Genomic DNA, 22,235 nt, shown 5'->3' on the forward strand with positions numbered 1-22,235 from the left:
TTGAAGGGTATTTTGTCTTAAATCGACGCGCTGGCAGGGCGTGTTGTCGATTGAGATTTTCTGCCAGGGTTACCTCCCCCTTACTCTCCTTCTTGTGTAGATAATCCTGGAGGCATAGGCTTGGTGTTCTTGAAGATGTTATACAGCTGGAAATACTCTGTATCTCTCCAAACTGCTCCAACGGCTTTCCAGGTCACAGAATATTGTTCCCAGAGCCCCTATCTCTTAACTCTATCGCAAGGCAAAGCCGTAACAGGTGGTACGCGATTGACTTGCAATCTTGGTGAACGTGGGGGTTAGTACCTAAAGAGAGTCGATTAGGAACAGGACTGGTGGAAATGCCTCCTATGTTATTGTATAATGAGAATAGCAAAAGCAAACGAAGGGTAAGTAGCATGCAGGAGAAAGGCAAGGACATGCAAGGAGAAAGAGGGTTAGGTAAGCAGAGCAAAGCAAGGTTGCGCATCACGTAGCCATTTTACCACCTTTGATAATCCAGCGAGGAAATATCTTATCGAGGAAACATCATGGTTTTGTTCAGAAGTTAGAAAAATTAAGATTTTTGGCACGTACGAGGGGTGGTCAAAAAGTGTAAATGTATGCTACTTTGTTGCACGGTAATGAATTTGGTCTCATTTGAAAGCTTGTTCCTTCAAAACATTACTGCATATGGGCAGGACACTCTGCAGAGGAAGCCTACCCCCTTGAATTCACATATACTTGGTGGAAATCTAGTTTTTGGCAGGAAAAGGTCATACACGTGACCAATTTCAAAATTGCTCTAATCATTCTAAAAACTATACCAAATTATTCCTCTTGTCATAAGGTTTCAGAAAAAAATATAGTTTGCCATATCTGTGATGTACGATTCCTGAGTTATAAGCCAAAGCGTCAAATGTTAGGCTCTACAAATTGTCTGATTTTGACCAAAATTGTTCGTTTTGCCATCATAATTCATTTAAAGAATATTTGCACTAGTAAGTGGAATAGTGTAGAACAAGACCAGACCTGTTTCTTGAAAAAGGAATGTGTGACATGAAGAAATCAGCCCTTTTCCACACTATTCCACTTACTCTTTGGAAATTGTCATCTGTGTAAGGATCTTATACGCATTCTCACAGATTTCTTGTGCTGGGTGCTGGGTGCCAATTATTGGACTAAATATTGTCAAGGAAGCTGTTCAATGTCCGTGCTGTTGTGTCAGTTGCACAACTGCTTGGTTACTGACATGTGTTTAGAGCAGCGTATTGAAGTAATCTTGTGTGTAATTTTGGTTCATTTTGATGCACAGAATTCTTTTTTGGCTTAGTGTGTATGAACATGATGAAAGTCAATCCTCTCCGCTCTCATGAATATAGTGGTACTTTAGAATTCTCTACATTTTAAGTGTCACTAAAGGATTTAGTTGAGGATCCCTGCAATGGGCTATTCCAATTAAAATCCACACTCCTCATGTGGAAGATTTTGAAATATACATCACAGGGGAGTATGTTTTTCAAATGTAATTGGAGTTTAATCATTTTGAAACCCACTATCCCCCTTATTATGGCTTGAGCTATATCTTTCACAACTGGAGTATTTACCAATTGTCTGGATATTACCCAATTGTCTATTCTATTCAAAACTTATACTCCCTCTGTGGACGGCTTCACACAGGGGTAGTGTGGATTTTAATAGAATAGCCCAATAGGCCATTATTCATTACCTTTCACAAAGCTGATCTGGTGCCTACTCATGTAATGTAATTATAACATCAGAACACATTATTAAGTTGTCGAAATATACAACTAAATAAGGTAAAGAAACAATATAAACATATATTATAAAGAGTTGCAGTGCCAAACTTTTATTATTAATAACAGCCATTTATTAATGCACAGATAATTCTTTCCAACATATGATGTTTGCAAGTATTGTATACATTATAAAGTTTAAAACTGTTGTTTCATTAGGGTATGTGTATTTCCTTTTGGGTGACAATTTAACCACATTTTTTAAAGGGGTACTTCGTAATCCACAGCCTCATCCCCCTCCAAAAATACCATCAGAAAACTATGACTACATCATGTATGTGTGCATACTGCATAAGCTTTCTGGCAAATTCTGTTGTTCAATAAAGATATCGTCCAATTTGTATTTCAGGCCTGTCAAAAATCCGAAATTAGAACAAAGTAGCCTATGGAATGCTGTAATTGTACATGTAGCTCACGAATTCATTGTCCAAATCAAATGAAATTGTGGATATAAGCTTTTTTGTTGATATCTATTGAGCCATGCCTAAAAGAGAGGATGCTAAAATCACGAAATACCCCTTTAATATTTGATCTCTCAGTTGTCAAGAAAAAATGTGAATTCTGCAGCATCACTGCCCTTTCTTAACCCCACCCTCCATAAATGTTACATACCAGTAACCCTACACAAGTTTAGGCTCCTAGTTCTGAGCAAATACAAATTCACAAATTATTTGTAAAAATACAAATAATGAAAGGTTTTTGAAACCTGAAAACATGATTGAGAACACAATAACGTCCGCTGAAGACGCCAGTTGAACCAATGAAAGCACTCGGGTGATTGTACCAAATTTGAGTAGCGTAGAATTTTAATTTTGCTTTCTCTGATTGAGCACATTTCAAGTGATCACATAGAACAACATTTGTCTCACCAAGTTTCTGTTAAGCTTGCATCAAGTGCTGCTCAAAGACATCTGTTCTATTATGCCAATTTCATCTACAACAAATCTTACATCTCGAAACTTGTATCTCCATGTCTCACTCCTCTCTCTCTATTCTCACCTCCTTAGAAACATCATTATCTATGTATATATCTTCTAGGATGCAGATGTAACTTCCATATATTCCGATGTTCCTCAGTGCATCAAACATAGCCATATGCTCTATGGAGTCAAATGCCTTTTGGAAGTCTATAAATCCAAGAATAAATCGAGCTCGTATTCATTTGATTTTTCAATCAGTTCATTTATTGTCTGCATTAGTGATCTGTGGTTGAGAATTTCTCCTAAAACCTGTTTGCTCTAACGTACCTCTAAATCTGATTTGGATGATTTTCGTGAATATCTTGTTATACACATGTGACAGAAGGTTGTTTGGGCGGTAGTTTTTATGTCTGCCTTGTCCTCCTTTTTGTGAAGTAAAATAATTTTAGCTTCTTTCAATTTCTTTGGTATCTTCTTTGTTTCCAGTATTTCATTGTAAAGTTTTGTTAGCTGTGATATTGACTCTTTTCCTCTGGCTTTGATTGTGTCGCTTGTAGCTTCATCAGTGCCATGTGCCTTGTTGTCCTTCATTTGTCTTAAGGCATCTACTACCTCATTCTGTAGAATTGGAGGTACCTCTGTTAGCTTCCGTTGCTTCAACGCTTGTATTAATGTCTTTTTGGTTTGGCTTTCTCTTGAGTTTCTGTAGTTTTTGTTGAAGTTGGGTATACAGGTCTTGGTAGAACTCTGCACATTTGCAGAATTTTTGACCTGTCTGATGTAACAGTTCCATCGTTGTACTTTAATTTATTCATTCTTGACTTTTTGCGGTCTTGTTTTATGATAGTTTTGGGGCTTTTTCCATTTTGCAAAATCTTGAATATGCTTGAATACTTTTTCTTTCTTTGTTTTCTCTTCTTCCTTACTGTTTTTACAATTTCAGCGTATTCAATCTTCTCAGCTCTTAATTTAGTTGATATTATTCTGAGAGCTTCCCATCTTGTATCAAGGTCTTCAACTGCCTATATTACCGTCAAAGAAAGAGGATGGAATCAAATCAGAGGAGCTCCTCAGATTTGATTCCATCCTCTTCTTTGACGGTGCTATGCTTCTTCCTCCAACCGTGATGTTATTGGGTGATCGCATCTTGTATCCATATCTATCTCCAGACCAGCAAAGCGGTTCTTCAAATTCAGTTGGAATTCCTCTTTCCTCTCTTCCAACTTTAGAATGTCAATTCTTTTCTCCTTTTTATTATTGATGAATTTAAAGGTAGACGAGGTATTGTTGGTCGAAGCAACCTAAAAATCGATTTTAATTATCTAGTTCAATATATTATTGAAAATTAACACCTTGATGTTTTGCAAACGTCCATTCTACAAATCGTATACTTTGCAAACTTGCTTAATTTATTGTTGTTAATGAGTTATGTACGTTTTACAAAAGTGTTGTTGTTTCAGCCCTCTTTACAACGTAACTCAAGAACCGCAGCACCTATAAAAGTATATCTGTAATATTTTAATTCTTCTACACGCTCGCTATGAATTGAGCAATGCAGTTTTTGCCAAAGCTTACTACTGTTCGTAAGATGCTGTTAACTACCAAATCACAACAGTTAAAAATAATTAATAACCTTAAGCCTTGCAAGCTTAGTGTTGATGCATATTGTTGCACTAATCATTCTACAGCCTGTCTCAAAAACAATTTTGGCAATTAGGAAATACTGTTGTGACATACAGCTATCAACGTCAAGGGCGCAGTCTTAGCTTTCAAATGCCTTTTGTACTTTTCAATTTACTTGATTTAATCTGGCTGAATATTTAAAGCTACCATCCTGTTTGAATAGCTTTTAATTTCCTGTGTATAATCTTTGAAATTAGGGTTGATGAGAAAACCCTCTCCTCTTGCATTTACTTTGTCCTGTTTTACAATGGTTGAAAAGCCATACACCTCCCTTTAGTTGTATTAGTCCTTAGCCTTCCCGTCTTGTTTCTGCCAGACCAATAACATTCCACATGAAACCCTCTAGGTCTTCCATTAGGATTTCCAGCTTTTCTTCATCTTTCAACGTTCTAACATTAAGTACATACGTGAATTGTAGTCAGTTTTCCAGTTTCCATACTTTCTTTTACCTCACAGCTTCCGTTCGGCTTTGACTGTACGGTTTCATCCAAAGCATGGGCTCATGAGCGGTCCCTGGATCTATTGCTACAACTTCGGTGCTCATTTCGGCCACGGCCTTTACGGCTTCTTGTGTCAGTAATATCCATAATGCTTGGAGGGTATTTTGTCTTAAATCGACGCGCTGGCAGGGCGTGTTGTCGATTGAGATTTCCTGCCAGGGTTACCTCCCCCTTACTCTCCTTCTTGTGTAGATAATCCTGGAGGCATAGGCTTGGTGTTCTTGAAGATGTTATACAGCTGAAAATACTCTGTATCTCTCCAAACTACTCCAACGGCTTTCCATGTCACAGAATATTGTCCCCAGAGCCCCTGTCTGTTAACTCTATCGCAAGGCAAAGCCGTAACAGGTGGTACGCGATTGACTTGCAATCTTGGTGAACGTGGGGGTTAGTACCTAAAGAGAGTCGATTAGGAACAGGACTGGTGGAAATGCCTCCTATGCCTACAATGTTATTGTATAATGAGAATAGCAAAAGCAAACGAAGGGTAAGTAGCATGCAGGAGAAAGGCAAGGACATGCAAGGAGAAAGAGGGGTTAGGTAAGCAGAGCAAAGCAAGGTTGCGCATCACGTAGCCATTTTACCACCTTTGATAATCCAGCGAGGAAATATCTTATCGAGGAAACATCATGATTTTGTTCAGAAGTTAGAAAAATTAAGATTTTTGGCACGTACGAGGGGTGGTCAAAAAGTGTAAATGTATGCTACTTTGTTGCACGGTAATGAATTTGGTCTCATTTGAAAGCTTGTTCCTTCAAAACATTACTGCATATGGGCAGGACACTCTGCAGAGGGAGCCTACCCCCTTGAATTCACATATACTTGGTGGAAATCTAGTTTTTGGCAGGAAAAGGTCATACACGTGACCAATTTCAAAATTGCTCTAATCATTCTAAAAACTATACCAAATTATTCCTCTTGTCATAAGGTTTCAGAAAACATTACTCGTTGACTGCCGATAAAACGCCCAATAAAGACTTAGTCACCGGACCGCGCCGGCCAGTTAAAGTACATGCCCTATCACACCACTCCACACCATACATAAATTCTCCCAGTCACATTTCCCAAATATGAAATTAAAAAAGTCAAATTTTAATTTACTTCTTTTAAAGTTTGGCAGAGGCGGGGTTCGAACTCACGGCGCAACGCTTAGTACTCTATGAGCCTAGCGCCTTAGACCACTCGACCACTTGTCTTGTTGTTATTTAATTTGAAACTTATTTAAAAATATAATCGCTACCACGTGACAAGCAAAGACAGAAAACGTATTATATTTTGGAATTTTATCATTAATGTGTATTATAATAGAGCTACCATTATTTATATTGTTGAATTCTCAAGCGCATCATTTCGAATTGAGTTTTTATTCCTAAAGCCCGATACTGACTCCACCTGTACATTTTAATTTCATCGCGGGATGCTGAGATGTTTGAAAAGCATCGCAGCATCGCATACCGCTGCGAAGTGGAGTCAGGATCGGGCTTAATTCGAACCACCAGCATCCATGGTTCGATGTAGAGAGTCTTTCTTATTCAGAGGAAATATTGCAATTACACACCTTATTGCCTTTTAACAATAACCAATGACACTAGCACGTAATTCCAGTCAAGCACCAATCTTTAATCCTATTGTTGAAGAGGATAATACGCTTATACTTATGTATAGCATTCGTAAAAAAGCTTAAGTCTTTGTTTGCTTTGGTTAAGTCCTGTTCAAGTGGTGGATTAACCAACAATTAACAATGAGAGTACATTCCTGAACCTCGTTCAGTTGGCGATGATTTGAAGTGACCGCCAATTATGACCATTTGATATTTAATAGGGGCCTACCAGCAATGTGGAAAAAAAGAAATAATGTAGTGCCAAAATAATGTACCCTTTTACGGAAGGAGCAAAGTTTAACAAGTTACAACTCCGCTTCTGCAGTACGAATGTCAGCGGCGAATGTCAGGTTATTATTTCCCAGTCTTGAAAAAAATTGCAGGCAGAGGTGGGAATCGATCTCGGTACCTCCCGGTTAAAAAGCACTGTGCAAAACCACTAAGCCAACTAAATATCTGTCGTGAGATGCTTGACATTAATCTTTGATATTGCTGAATGGAACAAATCGCGGAATTAAATCAGTAATAAAAGAAGTAGATTCTTATTTAGCGGCCAAATTGGATAAAAGGGGAAATATTTGTCCCTGCTCTAAAGAAAATATAGGTTAGAAACTTATCAAATAAATTTAAATTAACAATTGAGACTTTATATTTATTTATTTCACAAGGCGGCATTTTCACACGCTAAAAACTCGACCCTCATTACTAGATGATGGCATAGCTCAGTGTTAGAGCATCAGACTGGTAATGTCAATATCGTTGGTTCGAATCCGCCTGTCAGCAATGGTTATTATGATTTTAATGCTACGCTACAATTTGTTCAATTTTTTTCATTTATTTATTTATTTATTTATTCATTCATTCATTCATTCATTCATTCATTCATTCATTCATTCATTCATTCATTCATTCATTCATTCATTCATTCATTCATTTATTTATTTAAATAATTTGATATATTTGAAAGGGGTATTTGAGCAATTTGAAATTTTTACCCCCGTATAATCCTATGGGGTCATTTTGAACCCACCCCCTCCCAAATTACCAAAACCTATGAGTTTAAATCATACATAATGATCAGTACGTCAATCATGAGTGAACACCGGTTGGTCACTGCATTTATTTGGGAATGGGTAGGCACTGCAGCTTGATTCACCATCCACAACATGATAATGTGTGCACATGCTACATTATATACACTTGTAGGCCTATGTTGTTGTTGGTGTATAAGTAATGGGCCTTGCAATACGTTGAGCGAAGTTACGTAATAAATCTGATTAATTACCATAGCAATAGGTGAAAACAATTTTGAACATATCGCGCTGCACTACAAGCAGATTGAACTAATCACCTGTGTATGTCTGCAATCATAGATTGAACACAATACTGGTCTTTTCAAAGATACTAATCTTACAGGTGCAAGTGATCAGCATGATATGGTTCAATGCAGAGGTACCGCGTGAAAGTATCAGTGCAGCGCGGTATATTCAAAAATTGTTTTCACCTATTGCTATGGTAGTTAATCCGATTATTACGTAACTTCGCCAGCGTATTGAAATGCCTCAAGCTTTTAATCCGATATGCAGATTAGCTATTTGTTTTCATGAATTGGAAGACATTCTTTGATGTATTACTGAGCTCAATGATCTGAAATTACTGGAGTGTGAGGTCAGCATAGTATTTTATTAACAGAAAGTATAGAGCCCGGGTATAGAGGCCCTACATGAAATTATCGATTGGCTCCAAACAAAGGATTTGAGCCGGTGTCCGTCACCGTAGTTATGGCGGAGTGCAGTCCATTCAATCAAATGTTGTCATCAACCTATTTGATTGCAATCATGCTTTTGTTGAATGCATTTGAGTAGTCCGCCATATTTACGGGATGATATGTCACATGCAAGGCCTCTTTTCTCCAAATTCATTTCCTACTGTAAGTGAGAATGATACAATAATGACATGATGAACATAGTCATTGATGCATCAGTTTTAAAATAGACTAGGCGGTTACCATATTTGGCGGTTCTCGGCTGGGCGCGATTACCAGGCTGATGGTGACATGTCCATATGACAGTTTTTACTAATTTGACCTCAAATGACCCCTGGCGACCCCAAAATGACCTTCCAAAAATTTGGCTCTAAATGTTGACTGTACCAACCAAGTTTCATGCCCATACGACAGTTTTTAGTAATTTGACCTCAGATGACCCCTGGGTGACCTTGGATGACCCCAAAATGATCTAAACTTATAACTCTAAATGTTGACTGTACCCACCAAGTTTCATGCCCATATATGAGTTTTTACTAATTTCACCTCAGATATCCCCTAGTGAACTTGAATGACCCCAAAATGACCCTCAAAAAATGTTGTTTTAAATGTTGACTGTACCTACCAAGTTTCATGCCCATACGACACTTTTTAGTAATTTGACCTCAGATGACCCCTGGGAGCGGACCCCGTGTCAGATGACTTTAAAACGAACATAAACATCTTCTTGACAGGACAGAACTACACCCACCCACCGAGTTTGAGCCCCGTACGATCTAGTTTCATGCCCCTATGACAGTTTTTAGTCATTTTACCTCAAATGAACCCTGGGAGGGGGCCCCGGGGTCGGATGACTTAACGAACACAAACATCTTCTTGCCAGGACAGAACTACACCCACCCACCGAGTTTGAGTCCCGTATCACCTAGTTTCATGCCCATATGGCAGTTTTAGTCATTTGACCTCAAATGACCCCTTGAGGGGGCCCCGGGTCGGATGACTTAACGAACATAAACTTCTTCTTGCCAGGACAGAACTACACCCACCCACCCACCGAAGTTTGAGCCCCGTTTACGACCTACGACGGCCTCACATTAGCAGTCACAGACAAAACCTAAATCTACAGAATATATCCATTACTCGTCTCGAAAGAGCTCAAAATAAATAACTTAGAAAATTTTCTTGATGTCCTTTAACATGTTTCCATAGTTAACCATCGTTAGCCATGGATATCTATGCTGTAGAACTGACCGGTGACTAAGTCCGATTTATTGGGACGTTTATCGACCATCAACGAGTAATGAATATAGTTTGCCATATCTGTGATGTACGATTCCTGAGTTATAAGCCAAAGGGTCAAATGTTAGGCTCTACAGATTGTCTGATTTTGACCAAAATTGTCTAAAATTGTTCGTTTTGCAAACATAATTCATTTAAAGAATATTTGCACTTTAAGTGGAATAGTGTAGAACAAGACCAGACCTGTTTCTTGAAAAAGGAATGTGTGACAAGAAGAAATCAGCCCTTTTCCACACTATTCCACTTACTCTTTGGAAATTGTCATCTGTGTAAGGATCTTATACGCATTCTCACAGATTTCTTGTGCTGGGTGCCAATTACTGGACTGAATATTGTCAAGGAAGCTGTTCAATGTCCGTGCATTTTGCTGTCGTGTCAGTTGCACAACTGCTTGGTTACTGACATGTGTTTAGAGCAGCGTATTGAAGTAATCCTGTGTGTAATTTTGGTTCATTTTGATGCACAGAATTCTTTTTTGGCTTAGTGTGTATGAACATGATGGAGTTTAATCATTTTGAAACCCACTATCCCCCTTATTATGGCTTGAGCTATATCTTTCATAACTGGAGTATTTACCAATTGTCTGGATATTACCCAATTGTCTATTCTATTCAAAACTTATACTCCCTCTGTGGACAGCTTCACACAGGGGTAGTGTGGATTTTAATAGAATAGCCCAATAGGCCATATTCATTACCTTTCACAAAGCTGATCTGGTGCCTACTCATGTAATGTAATTATAACATCAGAACACATTATTAAGTTATCGAAATATACGACTAAATAAGGTAAAGAAACAATATAAACATATATTATAAAGAGTTGCAGTGCCAAACTTTTATTATTAATAACAGCCATTTATTAATGCACAGATAATTCTTTCCAACACATGATGTTTGCAAGTATTGTATACATTATAAAGTTTAAAACTGTTGTTTCATGTAGGGTATGTGTATTTCCTTTTGGGTGACAATTTAACCACATTTTTTAAAGGGGTACTTCGTAATCCACAGCCTCATCTCCCCTCCAAAAATACCATCAGAAAACTATGACTACATCATGTGTGTGTGCATAAGCTTTCTGGCAAATTCTGTTGTTCAATAAAGATATCGTCCAATTTGTATTTCAGGCCTGTCAAAAATCCGAAATTAGAACAAAGTAGCCTATGGAATGCTGTAATTGTACATGTAGCTCACGAATTCATTGTCCAAATCAAATGAAATTGTGGATATAAACTTTTTTGTTGACATCTATTGAGTCATGCCTAAAAGAGAGGATGCAAAAATCACAAAATACCCCTTTAATATTTGATCTCTCAGTTGTCAAGAAAAAATGTGAATTCTGCAGCATCACTGCCCTTTCTTAACCCCACCCTCCATAAATGTTACATACCAGTAACCCTACACAAGTTTAGGCTCCTAGTTCTGAGCAAATACAAATTCACAAATTATTTGTAAAAATACAAATAATGAAAGGTTTTTGAAACCTGAAAACATGATTGAGAACACAATAACATCCGCTGAAGACGCCAGTTGAACCAATGAAAGCACTCGGGTGATTGTACCAAATTTGAGTAGCGTAGAATTTTAATTTTGCTTTCTCTGATTGAGCACATTTCAAGTGATCACATAGAACAACATTGTCTCGCCAAGTTTCTGGTAAGTTAGCCAGTACCAAGTGCTGCTCAAAACCATCTATTTGTCCAATTTCATTTACAACTAATCTTCGAAACTTATTGACCCTTTCACATATTCACAGCCAAAGCAACATTTCTTTCATTTCATGATTTTAACTTTGACTATTATTATGATAAAATGCATAAAACTGTGCCAAAATATTACTAATGTAAAGATGGGTGATCAAATTCTTATCGCAGGTTTTTTGTTTGTTTGTAGGTTCATCACTCAAGCATTCTTATTCCAAGTTTTGAGTTCAACTACTCCTGTGGTTTAGAGTCTAGATGTAAAACTCTATCACAATGATACATGCTGTTAAGGTGCCACCTTTCTTGCACTTTTTGTAGACCTAAGTTTTAAACTTATGGTACATATAAAAAATAATGAGCTTTCTTTGGTCGACACCAAACTCAACTTTGATGGTGCAAAGTTGATGCATGAGGTTGTCATTATGCCCTTCACTCTCTGCCAGCGGTCCAAATCGGTGAAGTCACTCAAAATAGTCCCTTTTCTGGTGAATAATGGACAAAAACCCTGCACTTCTGAGTTAATTGTGCTACAATATTGGGTATACACAATCATACTTCATTTTAATCCACATAGAGCTCTCAATAAATATTTCTGCTGAGGCTTTCAACCTTAACTTGGCAAACAACTACCACAGGAAACTTTTATGTCACATTTTCATTTCTTTCTTTCTGAAAGCATATCCCTTTGTGATGGTCACGGGTCTAAAGTGGCTCTCCAAGGGTGGTCAAAATCACCAAATTTGCTTAAATCGGGCAATTTTTACCCAAAGTTTTGACAATTTTCAGTTATTTTTTGTTCTGATTGGGGGACAAAGGGGCACAAAGCCTAAGTTTGTGTAGAAGCATTTACCCTACCCCTCCTACAACCACCCCCATCTGCCATGACGAATAATGATGTGGTTGGGAACTTTCAACAAGGATGAATATCTTTTCAAGACCATCCTGTCCGGCTGTCTAGTTGGAATTACTGCAAAATTGCCTACACTGCACTAGGTGCTCATTATACTGGCTATCACTCTCAATGCTAAAAAGAGCAGAGCCTTCTTTAGTTCAAAATCAGTTTATTCTTCTTTCCTTGATGAGCACTGCTACGACGCAGCCGGGGTGCTGCTCCTGTCACTTCTGGTCCTTTGGCAATGAATCGTAATCGTTTCTGTAATGACGCACGCAGACCTTTGATGACCCTCTCAGCGTCTCCTTTGATACTATCACCTGTAAACATGTACTTGATGTGGTAGCTGGGTAGATGTTAGTTAAGGTTTAAAACATTTCAGGTTTTTTATTCTTTTTTTAAGGGTAGACAAGGTACTGTTGATCGAAGCAGCCAAAAAATATCGATTTTCATTATGTAAATCAATATATTATTGAAAAATAACACTTTGATGTTTTGCAAAAGTTCATTCTACAAACCAAATACTTTCAAACCTTGCTTGATTTATCGTTGCTAATGAGTTATGTAAGTGTTGCAGGCGTTTCAGCCCTACTACAACATAACTCAAGAACCACAGGACCTACAAAAGTATATGATATTTTAATTCTTCTACACACTCGCTATGAAATGAGCAATGCGATTTTTGCCAAAGCTGACTACATTCACAAGATGCTGTGAACTACCAAATCGTAACAGTTTAAAATAGTGTCAAACCTTAACAATATTCTGTTCAATGGGGTGTCATAATGTGCAGGATTAGATAAATTTAAGTATTTTTTAGTTTTAAAATAAGAATTTTTTTTCCAAGTGTAAAGATACTTTTTTGGCGGAGTATAGTATACTTTGATTTACAGCGTAGACAAACCATTACAATTACAAGAAAAACAGAAACAAGGAAATAATGGAAACCAAGAACAACAATGATATAAGGATACAGAAAATCACTGATGGTGTCTGCATGTACAATCTGTGTGCTAGACTGGTCTACTGTCTGCAACATCTCATACAACTCCACTGCAATCTGAAAATGAAAAGAAAAATGATTTTATTGTCAAGACTATGTGAACTTTTAGTTCTCTATAAATGTCAAGTTTTTTTAATCATACAAGGGTGTGATTCAAAGTTGTGAAATATCCTGAAAGTAGTAGAAAATTCTGAAAAACAGTGTGAAATTGGACTAAAATACCCCCCCCAAAATGACCTGAAAATCAATAAAAATGTGAAAATATTGACCACAAAAAATCCTGAAATCAAGAAAAATCCTGAAGAATCAAACCCCTGAATTCATATAATCAGACAGTTAAACAGTTTCATATACTGGCACATTAAGGGGTGGGGTACAGTATTTTTGTGGGACATGAGAGCATATATCAGACATATCAAATTGCATAAGAATCTCCTGATGATATCAAATAATTTTGATTTTTTTGAAATTTGCGATATAATACACATTTTACAAATGAATAAAAATTCCTCTAAGTAAACTTTATAAATCTAAGGATATGTACTTTAAGTGTATGAAGCTTGGATGAAAAGCAGATGATTGATTTGATCTCTCACATTGAAGATATGGATTTTTTCCCCAAAACATCAAAAAAATTAGGTCTCTTTGGGAAAAATGTATATCTTCAATATCAGCGCCATCTAATCGCTTTGTTTTCTTGAGTGAATTTTCCTCACAAATGAGGGCTTTCCGGATTTAGATCCCGGGATTGTTAAATAAAGAAGAAATTGTGAATTCAAAATCGGAGCAAAATTTACTACAGTGCTTCATGTAACATCTTAGTTGTTTACACAGACTAAGCATTTAGGGGCACTGACTGCACAAAGCCAATCGATAAAGGAAGTAAACAAAAATGCGTAAGAGGTAATGGGCTATTGTGTATATGAACAAGAATACAGCTTGGTCAAAAAGGCTGTGTAGATTTATCGTATTTGTAAGTGGCTTTTGGGTATCGGAAAGGAAAGAAGGAATGAAAGAGGAGAGAAGATGACCAAAGAGGTTCCTTGGCACCCCCGACATTCGACCCTTGGACCCCTCAGGTGCCAAGCACTAGATCACAACCTGTAGTAATAGGTCTGTCGCTGCCCAGCCAACAAAAGGGTGCCTATTTATGATTTGGGCTGATTGCATGTAGTTTTGCTTAATTGTAAGATTTATAAGAGTTAGGGTTATTAGACAATTTAGAACTATGACAACACCCAGAAATGTGCAAATATGGGCATCTTTAGCAAATACAAATAAAGAGATATTGATCAGATATGAATGAACTTTACCTCGAGTAAACAGCGAGTTCTTTCTAGATGGAATCTGTGAAGAAATGGTCCCACAAGGTGACACACATACAGGAATTGCTCCTCTGTCTGCACAATTGGCTTGACATGGTCTCTCAAGAATCTACAAAAAGAAGGACAAGGGATACAAATCTTGATGTTTATGTTCAGAAAGTTTGTTGCTACTTCTATTGTCCCCACCAAATGAAGTTTGGAAAGCGGACTATAAAACCAGCTCTGATGTATGAAAATGTTGACCTTGTTATGTTAACCCTAGCTTCTTTTGTTGATTTCTCACACATACTTTGATGGATTTTGATGGAACTTGGACACAATGACCCTTGGGTATATTGACATGTGTGATGTCAACAGGTGTGAAGTCAAAGTCATCTAGGGCCCAGGGGGCACTGATCTAAAACCTAAGGAAGGAACAAAATCAAAAGCTGCACTTTTGTGTTCTAATCAATGAAAGCACCGTCCTAGTTTTAATGTGCTAATCAATGGAAAGCATGGCGCTAGTTCTCTTGTTTGAGAACACTTTTTGCACAAATCAATAGGGCATGCAATGGAGCAAACTGCAACTTTGAATTTGCATCTTCCTTGGGCTTTTGGATCACTGTGTCATTATTTCTTGAACGATTTCAACAAATGAGGTCTTAAATTCGAGCTAAACGATGCAGCTATTGGCTGCTGGTTCCAATTATGTCTTAGTTGTCTTTGTTTCGGATATACAGGGTGTGAACTTAACTGGTACCTTAATTCTTTTGCACACTGTATTTCAACTAGAGTTCAGATAACAGTGACATCTTTCACAGGGGGGTGGTGGATTTCAAATGGAATGGCCCAATTACACAGGCATTGTACTCTTAATTTTAGTGAATGCAAAACTCCAGTGCATTGTTATATCAGTTTTATTTTATTCAAATAAATTCAAACTTACGGTGGAAGAAGTGTAAGCTGTCCAATATTGGAGTGATGCCACACAGCATGGGTAAGTGCCAACACGTACGAACACATCAGCTCAGTATGGGAAGCGTGACTTCCAGAGAAGTTGTACACCGAGAATATGCGATCTAAAGAATGATCGCCGCTGAAGGCGGTCTTTACTGATGGTATATCCGTACTCAGGACTTCAAGAATTTTGTCGTTTATGACTTTCCAGTAGCATTCCTAAGAAATTGAGAGCAAGATATACACACAACTGAGTAAACTATCAAACTTTCCTTAAATGAAAATAAAACACTATATGGCACACTGGCAAAACGGTTTTGCCAATGTATAAACATCAGTTTGAATCATGATGCCTACCATATTTTATTTGGCTAAAGTGACTTGTACCGGGAGTGTATCAAGGGGTGTCTTGTGCAAGCTCTAGTCCCCCTGTAAATCTGCATAATTAGCCTACACATTTCAACCAATTTGAGCCTCTCACTCCCCAGTAATTTGAATATAATTTTCCAATCTCGACTCCACGCCAATGATATGACTGATTTGCTCTGTGGTTAACATCATAATTTGGGGGGCATTAGAAGTTCATGTGCATTGTAAAGTTACAATAATAAGCAAAGAGTATCTGTACTTTATAATGGTTCATTTAGGCTAAACTAATATACACACTAGGAAACCCAAGATACTTACTGGCAGTGCAGTTATGACCAAAGCAACTGCATTCATCCAGCTCATCACATCATCATGTGGGACCTCTGCTGGACTGTTATCAAAATAAAATAATAACATTTAGATACAACAGTGAAGAAATTATGAATGCATACCATGGTCACTCCAGGGCCTAGACTTCGACGAGAATCACAGATTCGATTCTCATAATGATTCTCATAAGATTCGGTTAAGAGAATTAACTACTCTCATTGTATCATACAGTAAGTGCAGTGACTATGATGGATTTAGATTCTTGCAAACTAAGACAAAATCTAGGAAAAACCTCTGATTGACTTGACTTCATCAGCCACTTATGACTGATTCAATATTTGCACAATTAGGGGAGACATCAAGAGGAAAATCATGCAAAAAAATGACTCATTGTGAGGTGAAAGCAACCAGACTTCCCAATCTTTATTATTCATAAAATACCCCCATATAGAATTTTAATAGATCTCTTACAAATATTTGGTAGCCTATTGTAACTTTGAGCATTCAAAAGTATGCTATCAAGTGACTGAGTTATGATCTTTTTACGATCAAGTTACAAAAAAAAAAAAGTTTTTAAAACTTTTTGAAAAGAATGAATTGAGAACATTTCACAAAACGTATCTTTTCAACAACCCCTCTCTCAGGGAAAGAGAAAGAAGAAAACGAGGGATGAGGAGAAAGGGAGAATACACTACCTTTTTAGTACAACATCCAGGAGTGCATTGCCGACTGTTTCCCCAGTACCAGGTAGGGCCATCAATTCAACACACGACACATAGAGGGCATGAGCTGTTGGATTAGGGAACTCATTGAAGCGCCAATCCATGGCAGGAAATGGTGATGGAATCTTCCCAGCAATCGGTGATGCTTTGTTAAGGCAAATTCACTGAAATATTACTAAAAACTGCATTCAATTTTGAAAGAAAATGCATTTTCTTAACAGGGGCGTAGCAAGAGCATCAGGGGCCCATGGACAAGGAGCAGTACGGGCCCTTTTAACCATGCAGGGCAGGATTTAGCCTACCTTATTGGGGCCCTGGGCCAGGCCAAAATTTGGAGGCCCCAAATCACGTGCCGAGGAAGGTATGTCCACTTAAGTCAGTGGCCAAGTTTTGGTTTAACTAATGGGGGACCAAGGGGGACTAACATATTTTGTTCAATTCAATTTCAGCCTCAGATCAACATAAATTTTGGTATTTGAATGCGTGCAAAGCACGAAAATTTTTACAATTTTGCCCTATTTTGACCAAAAAACATGCTGTTATAGGGGTTTAAAGAAAGATGCATAGGGCAATTTTGGTATAAAATTCCGGTCCTGTTCTCCATTATCAGCCCTTATTTAATTTTCGCTTTTGTGCTCGGGGCCCCTGAACCCTCGGGGCCCATGGACTTCGTCCACCCTGTCCCCCCGCTTGCTATGCGCCTGTTTCTTAATCACAGAGCATCGTAAAAGTTATAGTATATGTGCAATTATTTTAATAAAACCATGCAGATGGTAAGGGCTATGGCCTGATTACAGGGTGCACACCAGTAAATAGCTCCCATTGACTTTCTGTACAAACAGGGTCCAGGAAAACGTTATTTTCTTGACTCCAGAGCGACTCAGTTCTTCAAAACTTACCCTTTCTGCAAGTCAAAGGTCAGATGAAGTCATCTATTGTAGAAATTATATACGAGTCCAGCATTTTTTTCCAGAAAAATGCCGACTAGATCACCCTATAGCCCATACAGCATACGCCACCTTACAAATAGCTTGGTGTTTCTGAAATGTAACACATTTTGAAAGTTTAGCCAAATTGTAATAAAAAGTCAGATCCTGCTCATTTTTCACAGATGATCTATTTCCCAGGCCTAAATGAGGATTAAATATGAATCAGGGCCTAATAGTTGGGTTTTAAGCCTTTTCTAATGGATTTAATTCAGTCGTATTGCACGTTTCCTCATTTGAAACACTGATTTTTTTCTCCCAGGGTGTAGGAGACTTGTATTTACTGGTGTGCACTCTTACAATGAGTTTATCAAAGCGAGTGTTCCTCAATCCATAATTCCACTTTCCACTTTGGGGAAGAGGGGGGTCAGTATATGTTAAAATTGTTTGTTTCCTAAAGAGTTTCAGTTTTTTCACAACCTAGGAAAAATGTTGGTCCACTAATTTTGGCATGCGTAGGGAGCCAGAAAATGTTTTGAGTGCGCCACATCCCATTAAAGCCCAGGGGACCTCCCCCATCACCACATAAAAGGGAGGATACCATTTCTTTGTCTGCTTCTATATATCTAATCCATGTTTCATGCAACTAACGTATGTAAATAAGAAGAATTGATCCCATAACAAAATATTTCTAGTGTACAATAATAATATTTGTACTATAGCTAGTCAACTGTCCACATAAATTGTGACGTGTCATGTCAAAAGGAGACACTTTTGGGCAGGATCGTAAATGGAGAAATAGCCAAAAATCTGCCCGGGGGAGATTTTTCACAATTTGGGTTTGTTGCAAATTTGTGATGTTATTAATGTTAAAAATATTGTCTGATAGTTTCAGAATATAACTGGCATCTGGTACTTTTTGAGACATTTCTCAAGGTAATTCCTACTTTCAACATTGTCAATGATATTTTTAAAGGACGATATCTCAATTTTCAATTTTATAATACCAAAACTTATGAACTCAATATCTTCGCTTAGGAATGTCCAATTTCATTGGGGAAAATGGCGTTGTGGACTAAAATATCTCTATATTTAAGATATGTAAAAACCTCAAAATTGATAACCTGCCCAAAAGTGTCTCCTTTTGACATGACACGTCACAATTGCTTCTTTGACCCCTCTCTTAAACCATCTGCTTTCTCTGTCCCAGATTTTAACATCCTTGTTGTCAAACAAATGTTTGGAAATGTCCAAAAAATGCGAATAGACGGTATGTGACCTATGATACAAAAACATCCGCTTCACAGGACAATGAACTCTTACCGCCAGAAGATCCCACTCAAAAATATTAAGTCCAGTTGACTAGACTATAGTACAAATATTATTATTCTTAACTACCTGGAAGAATGATAATCTTCACAAACGTATTACTAGAGTACGGTAATCATTAAAAAAAGGATATTGTCCACAAGCCTGCCAATAATTTTGACATAGTACTCATGCTCAGGTTCCCATGTCACATCATCACCTGTCCTGTTGATGTAATCCAAGTAGGCTAGGGAGAGACACCTGAAGAAGATAAAATATTGAAGCTCTTTCAAATGATACAAGTTTACATTACTGTGTTAGACATTCTTACAGCCCAGGGTGTTTTATATTAATCAAGTCCTTTGGACATAAACAACTGTGCACTAATTATGAGCCCTTGCAGGAGGGTTAAATTCAGATTTCTGTCAAACCTCTATCCTACACAATTGGTAAGCAAAATAATGTTATTCCAATCCTTAAAATAAAACAAGCTTTGTGCAGATCATCTACAAATCTAGGTGGATTTTTTAAAGTTTTTTGGGGGGTGTTTTGAATAAAAAAATAAATCTGAATCAAAATCTGGATCTGAAAAAAAAAACTTCTTTAATACTGCTGCCTTCAACATGTCACTTACCATCCTGGAGGTTTGATACCTTTCTGCGCACCAATTATTGCACTGATCAATTTCCTTTTCAGTAGAGGGCGCTCTGCATGGCGTAACCTTTTCTCGTAGTAGTGCAATGTGTTGTACAGGTATGTCACAGGTTGGTCTGCAAACAAGAAAAATTAAGTCGAGTCAGATATGATGTCGGTGCAATTTTCCTTTTTTTCTTTTTTTTTTTTTTTTTTTGATTAAGCAGTCAAGTTAGCTCAATCAGTAAGGCGTTCGACTAGGGTGCGAGAGATTGCAGGTTTGAACCCTGGCAGTGGTTTAGTACGCTCTTAGCTTGAAATTCCCCTGGACAAGGAACTTACTGCTAATTGTCTTGTTGTAACCCGTACAAAACTTGGGGAGCTGATCCAGGTTGTGATGGTCATTTGTGGAATGTCTAGGGTGTGCGCTCTTGAAGCTGCAAAGTCCCTGTGTTGTTGTTAAATGGTTTATGGAATGATGTGGGGCCTAGTGGTCAGTGACAACCTGTAAAGTCTGCTAAGGCTTGTGGATCAACGTCTAAACATTATGCCTGTGCGCAGCGCACTATAAATCACTGTGCTTAAAAGTGGGTTGCTAGCAAGAAGTGGGCTTTGAGTATTACAGAATCATGTAAGTGACAATTATTTTTATTCAATCATTTTATCCAAGTTTAAGTGTTGTTGTTTTTTAATCACATTATAGATATTTAATACATTAATATTGTACCACAAGTCCTTTGAATGGTAAAGGAGTAAGTTTGGAAAAGTTGAGGGGAAAAGAAGCAAAGGAAGACAGAGACTCAGGTGGACAGATGGGATTATCTCGTTAACCAAAATGTTAATTTACTGCTGTTACACCAAAGCACAAGATTGACATGAGTGGAGAAACTTCATCAGAAAGGTCACAAATACTCAGATATATATGAGTAGATCGACGGCGACAACGATGAAAGGATTAATGAAAAGTTTGTGGGACCATACCTCCTGAGAGTCCTGGTAAATTGGGTTATTCCATTTAAAATCCACACTACCCCTGTGGAAGATTTTGGAAATATCTTCCACAAGGGGAGTATGGATTTCAAATGGAATTAGCACATTAACTCTATTTGAAATTCATCCTCCCTCTGTGGAAGCTTCAGGTTGAATCTTTCTCAGAGGGTGTATGGAAATCAAATGGAGCTGCCTAATGTGCTAATTACATCTGAAATTCATACTCCAAATGTGTTTTGATTTTGTTCTCATCACTGTTTTAATTCTTAACCATTTTCAACAAATGAGGTCTTATATCAGAGCAGGGTTCGAATTCAGTCCATTTTTTTGCATAGCTGTTTGTGCGATGCAAAACACATGTTTGTATAGCAGTTTCCAAATTTTGCATAGCAGTTATTTTGCTATGCAAAAGAAGAAAAATGCGTAGCATATTGCGATGCAATATTTGTATTTGCATAGCGAATCTACAACTTCTGCCATTGTCATCAAATCTCGTCTATAAAGCCCCCAGACGATCACATGTCACGCTCGAGGGCATAGTTTGAGAGCAATTACGAAATATAATTACATGTATATGCGCGAAGCAGGATCATAGCATTTGAAAAAAAAGTGTAGGCCTATACTTTTACCGCGAGGAATGAGCATTGAAAAATAATGTTGCAATTTTGCAAACCTGGTAATGTCGCTCCACGACCATAAAGAACAGCAAAAATACCACAGATGAAAAGAAAACCTTCAAAAACGATAAAACCAGATTAGGTCTTCAGTAAACTCTTCACCTAATTTTTGTTCAACATTATCTCGACATTATCTCATCCCAGTAAAAATATTGCAAGCTTCCGAAGGTCGCTGATCTTATGGTTTTGGTAAACTCCCTTCACCAGGAACACGTGTTATGAGTTTGTGTATAGTTAGTGCGTGCAATGCCGACATTCTCTCGCATAATTGGGGGGAGTAACGCTAGTAAACATAAGCATGACATAAGCAATCAACCACGACAGATTCCGCAATATGGTACCCAACATTGCTTTGTCTTATTTTTGCAACGGAATACAGCATATCTTAGATGTAACAAGAATTAGCAAATACCGACTGTGTGATGTTTTTGATTTTCGGGGAATTCCAGATCATCCAGATGTGTTTTGAGGTATTAAAATGCGACGTGTCGTGGAATTTGCCTCGCAAATAGCGATGTATTGGGGGACTTTTGAGGCAAATGCGATGCGATACCATCGAATTCGACCGCTGTATCAGAGGTAATTGGCTGCCGGTTTTAATTTTGACATATTAATCTTTGTTTAGGATATACAGGGGTTATCATAACTGGTACCTGATTGCTTTTGCAATCTGTATCAAATTAGTGCTTTGATAAGTAATATGGTGTGCTAGTAACACTAAAACTCAATTTCAACAATTCTAAAATATTTCTATTTCTGTGAAAGCTAAGAAACAAAGCAGGTTGGTCAGTATATCATTTTCCCACCAATATGTCTGTGAATCAAAATAGTGAATATTCTCAGTCATCCAGTCGTCAAG

The 22,235-nt window shown here is 37.7% G+C and overlaps 1 protein-coding gene across 1 annotated transcript in view; it reads right to left on the reverse strand.

Annotated features, from left to right (window-relative positions):
- Positions 1–10,396: 10,396 nt before the first annotated feature.
- The window catches only part of LOC140166266 (mediator of RNA polymerase II transcription subunit 23-like), a 52,763-nt gene continuing 40,924 nt past the window's right edge, over positions 10,397–22,235 (reverse strand). Inside the window, exons 27-34 of the mRNA XM_072189673.1 lie at positions 19,711–19,846; positions 19,231–19,337; positions 16,816–16,981; positions 16,109–16,181; positions 15,411–15,640; positions 14,474–14,594; positions 13,132–13,217; positions 10,397–12,503 (exon numbers count right to left, since the gene is read on the reverse strand). Of these exons, the coding sequence (XP_072045774.1) occupies positions 12,311–12,503; positions 13,132–13,217; positions 14,474–14,594; positions 15,411–15,640; positions 16,109–16,181; positions 16,816–16,981; positions 19,231–19,337; positions 19,711–19,846 (1,112 nt within the window). The 3' untranslated portion in view covers positions 10,397–12,310. The remainder of the gene's footprint in view (positions 12,504–13,131; positions 13,218–14,473; positions 14,595–15,410; positions 15,641–16,108; positions 16,182–16,815; positions 16,982–19,230; positions 19,338–19,710; positions 19,847–22,235) is intronic.

This window comes from Amphiura filiformis, chromosome 12 (genome assembly GCF_039555335.1).
Source record: "Amphiura filiformis chromosome 12, Afil_fr2py, whole genome shotgun sequence".
Taxonomy (NCBI): domain Eukaryota; kingdom Metazoa; phylum Echinodermata; class Ophiuroidea; order Amphilepidida; family Amphiuridae; genus Amphiura; species Amphiura filiformis.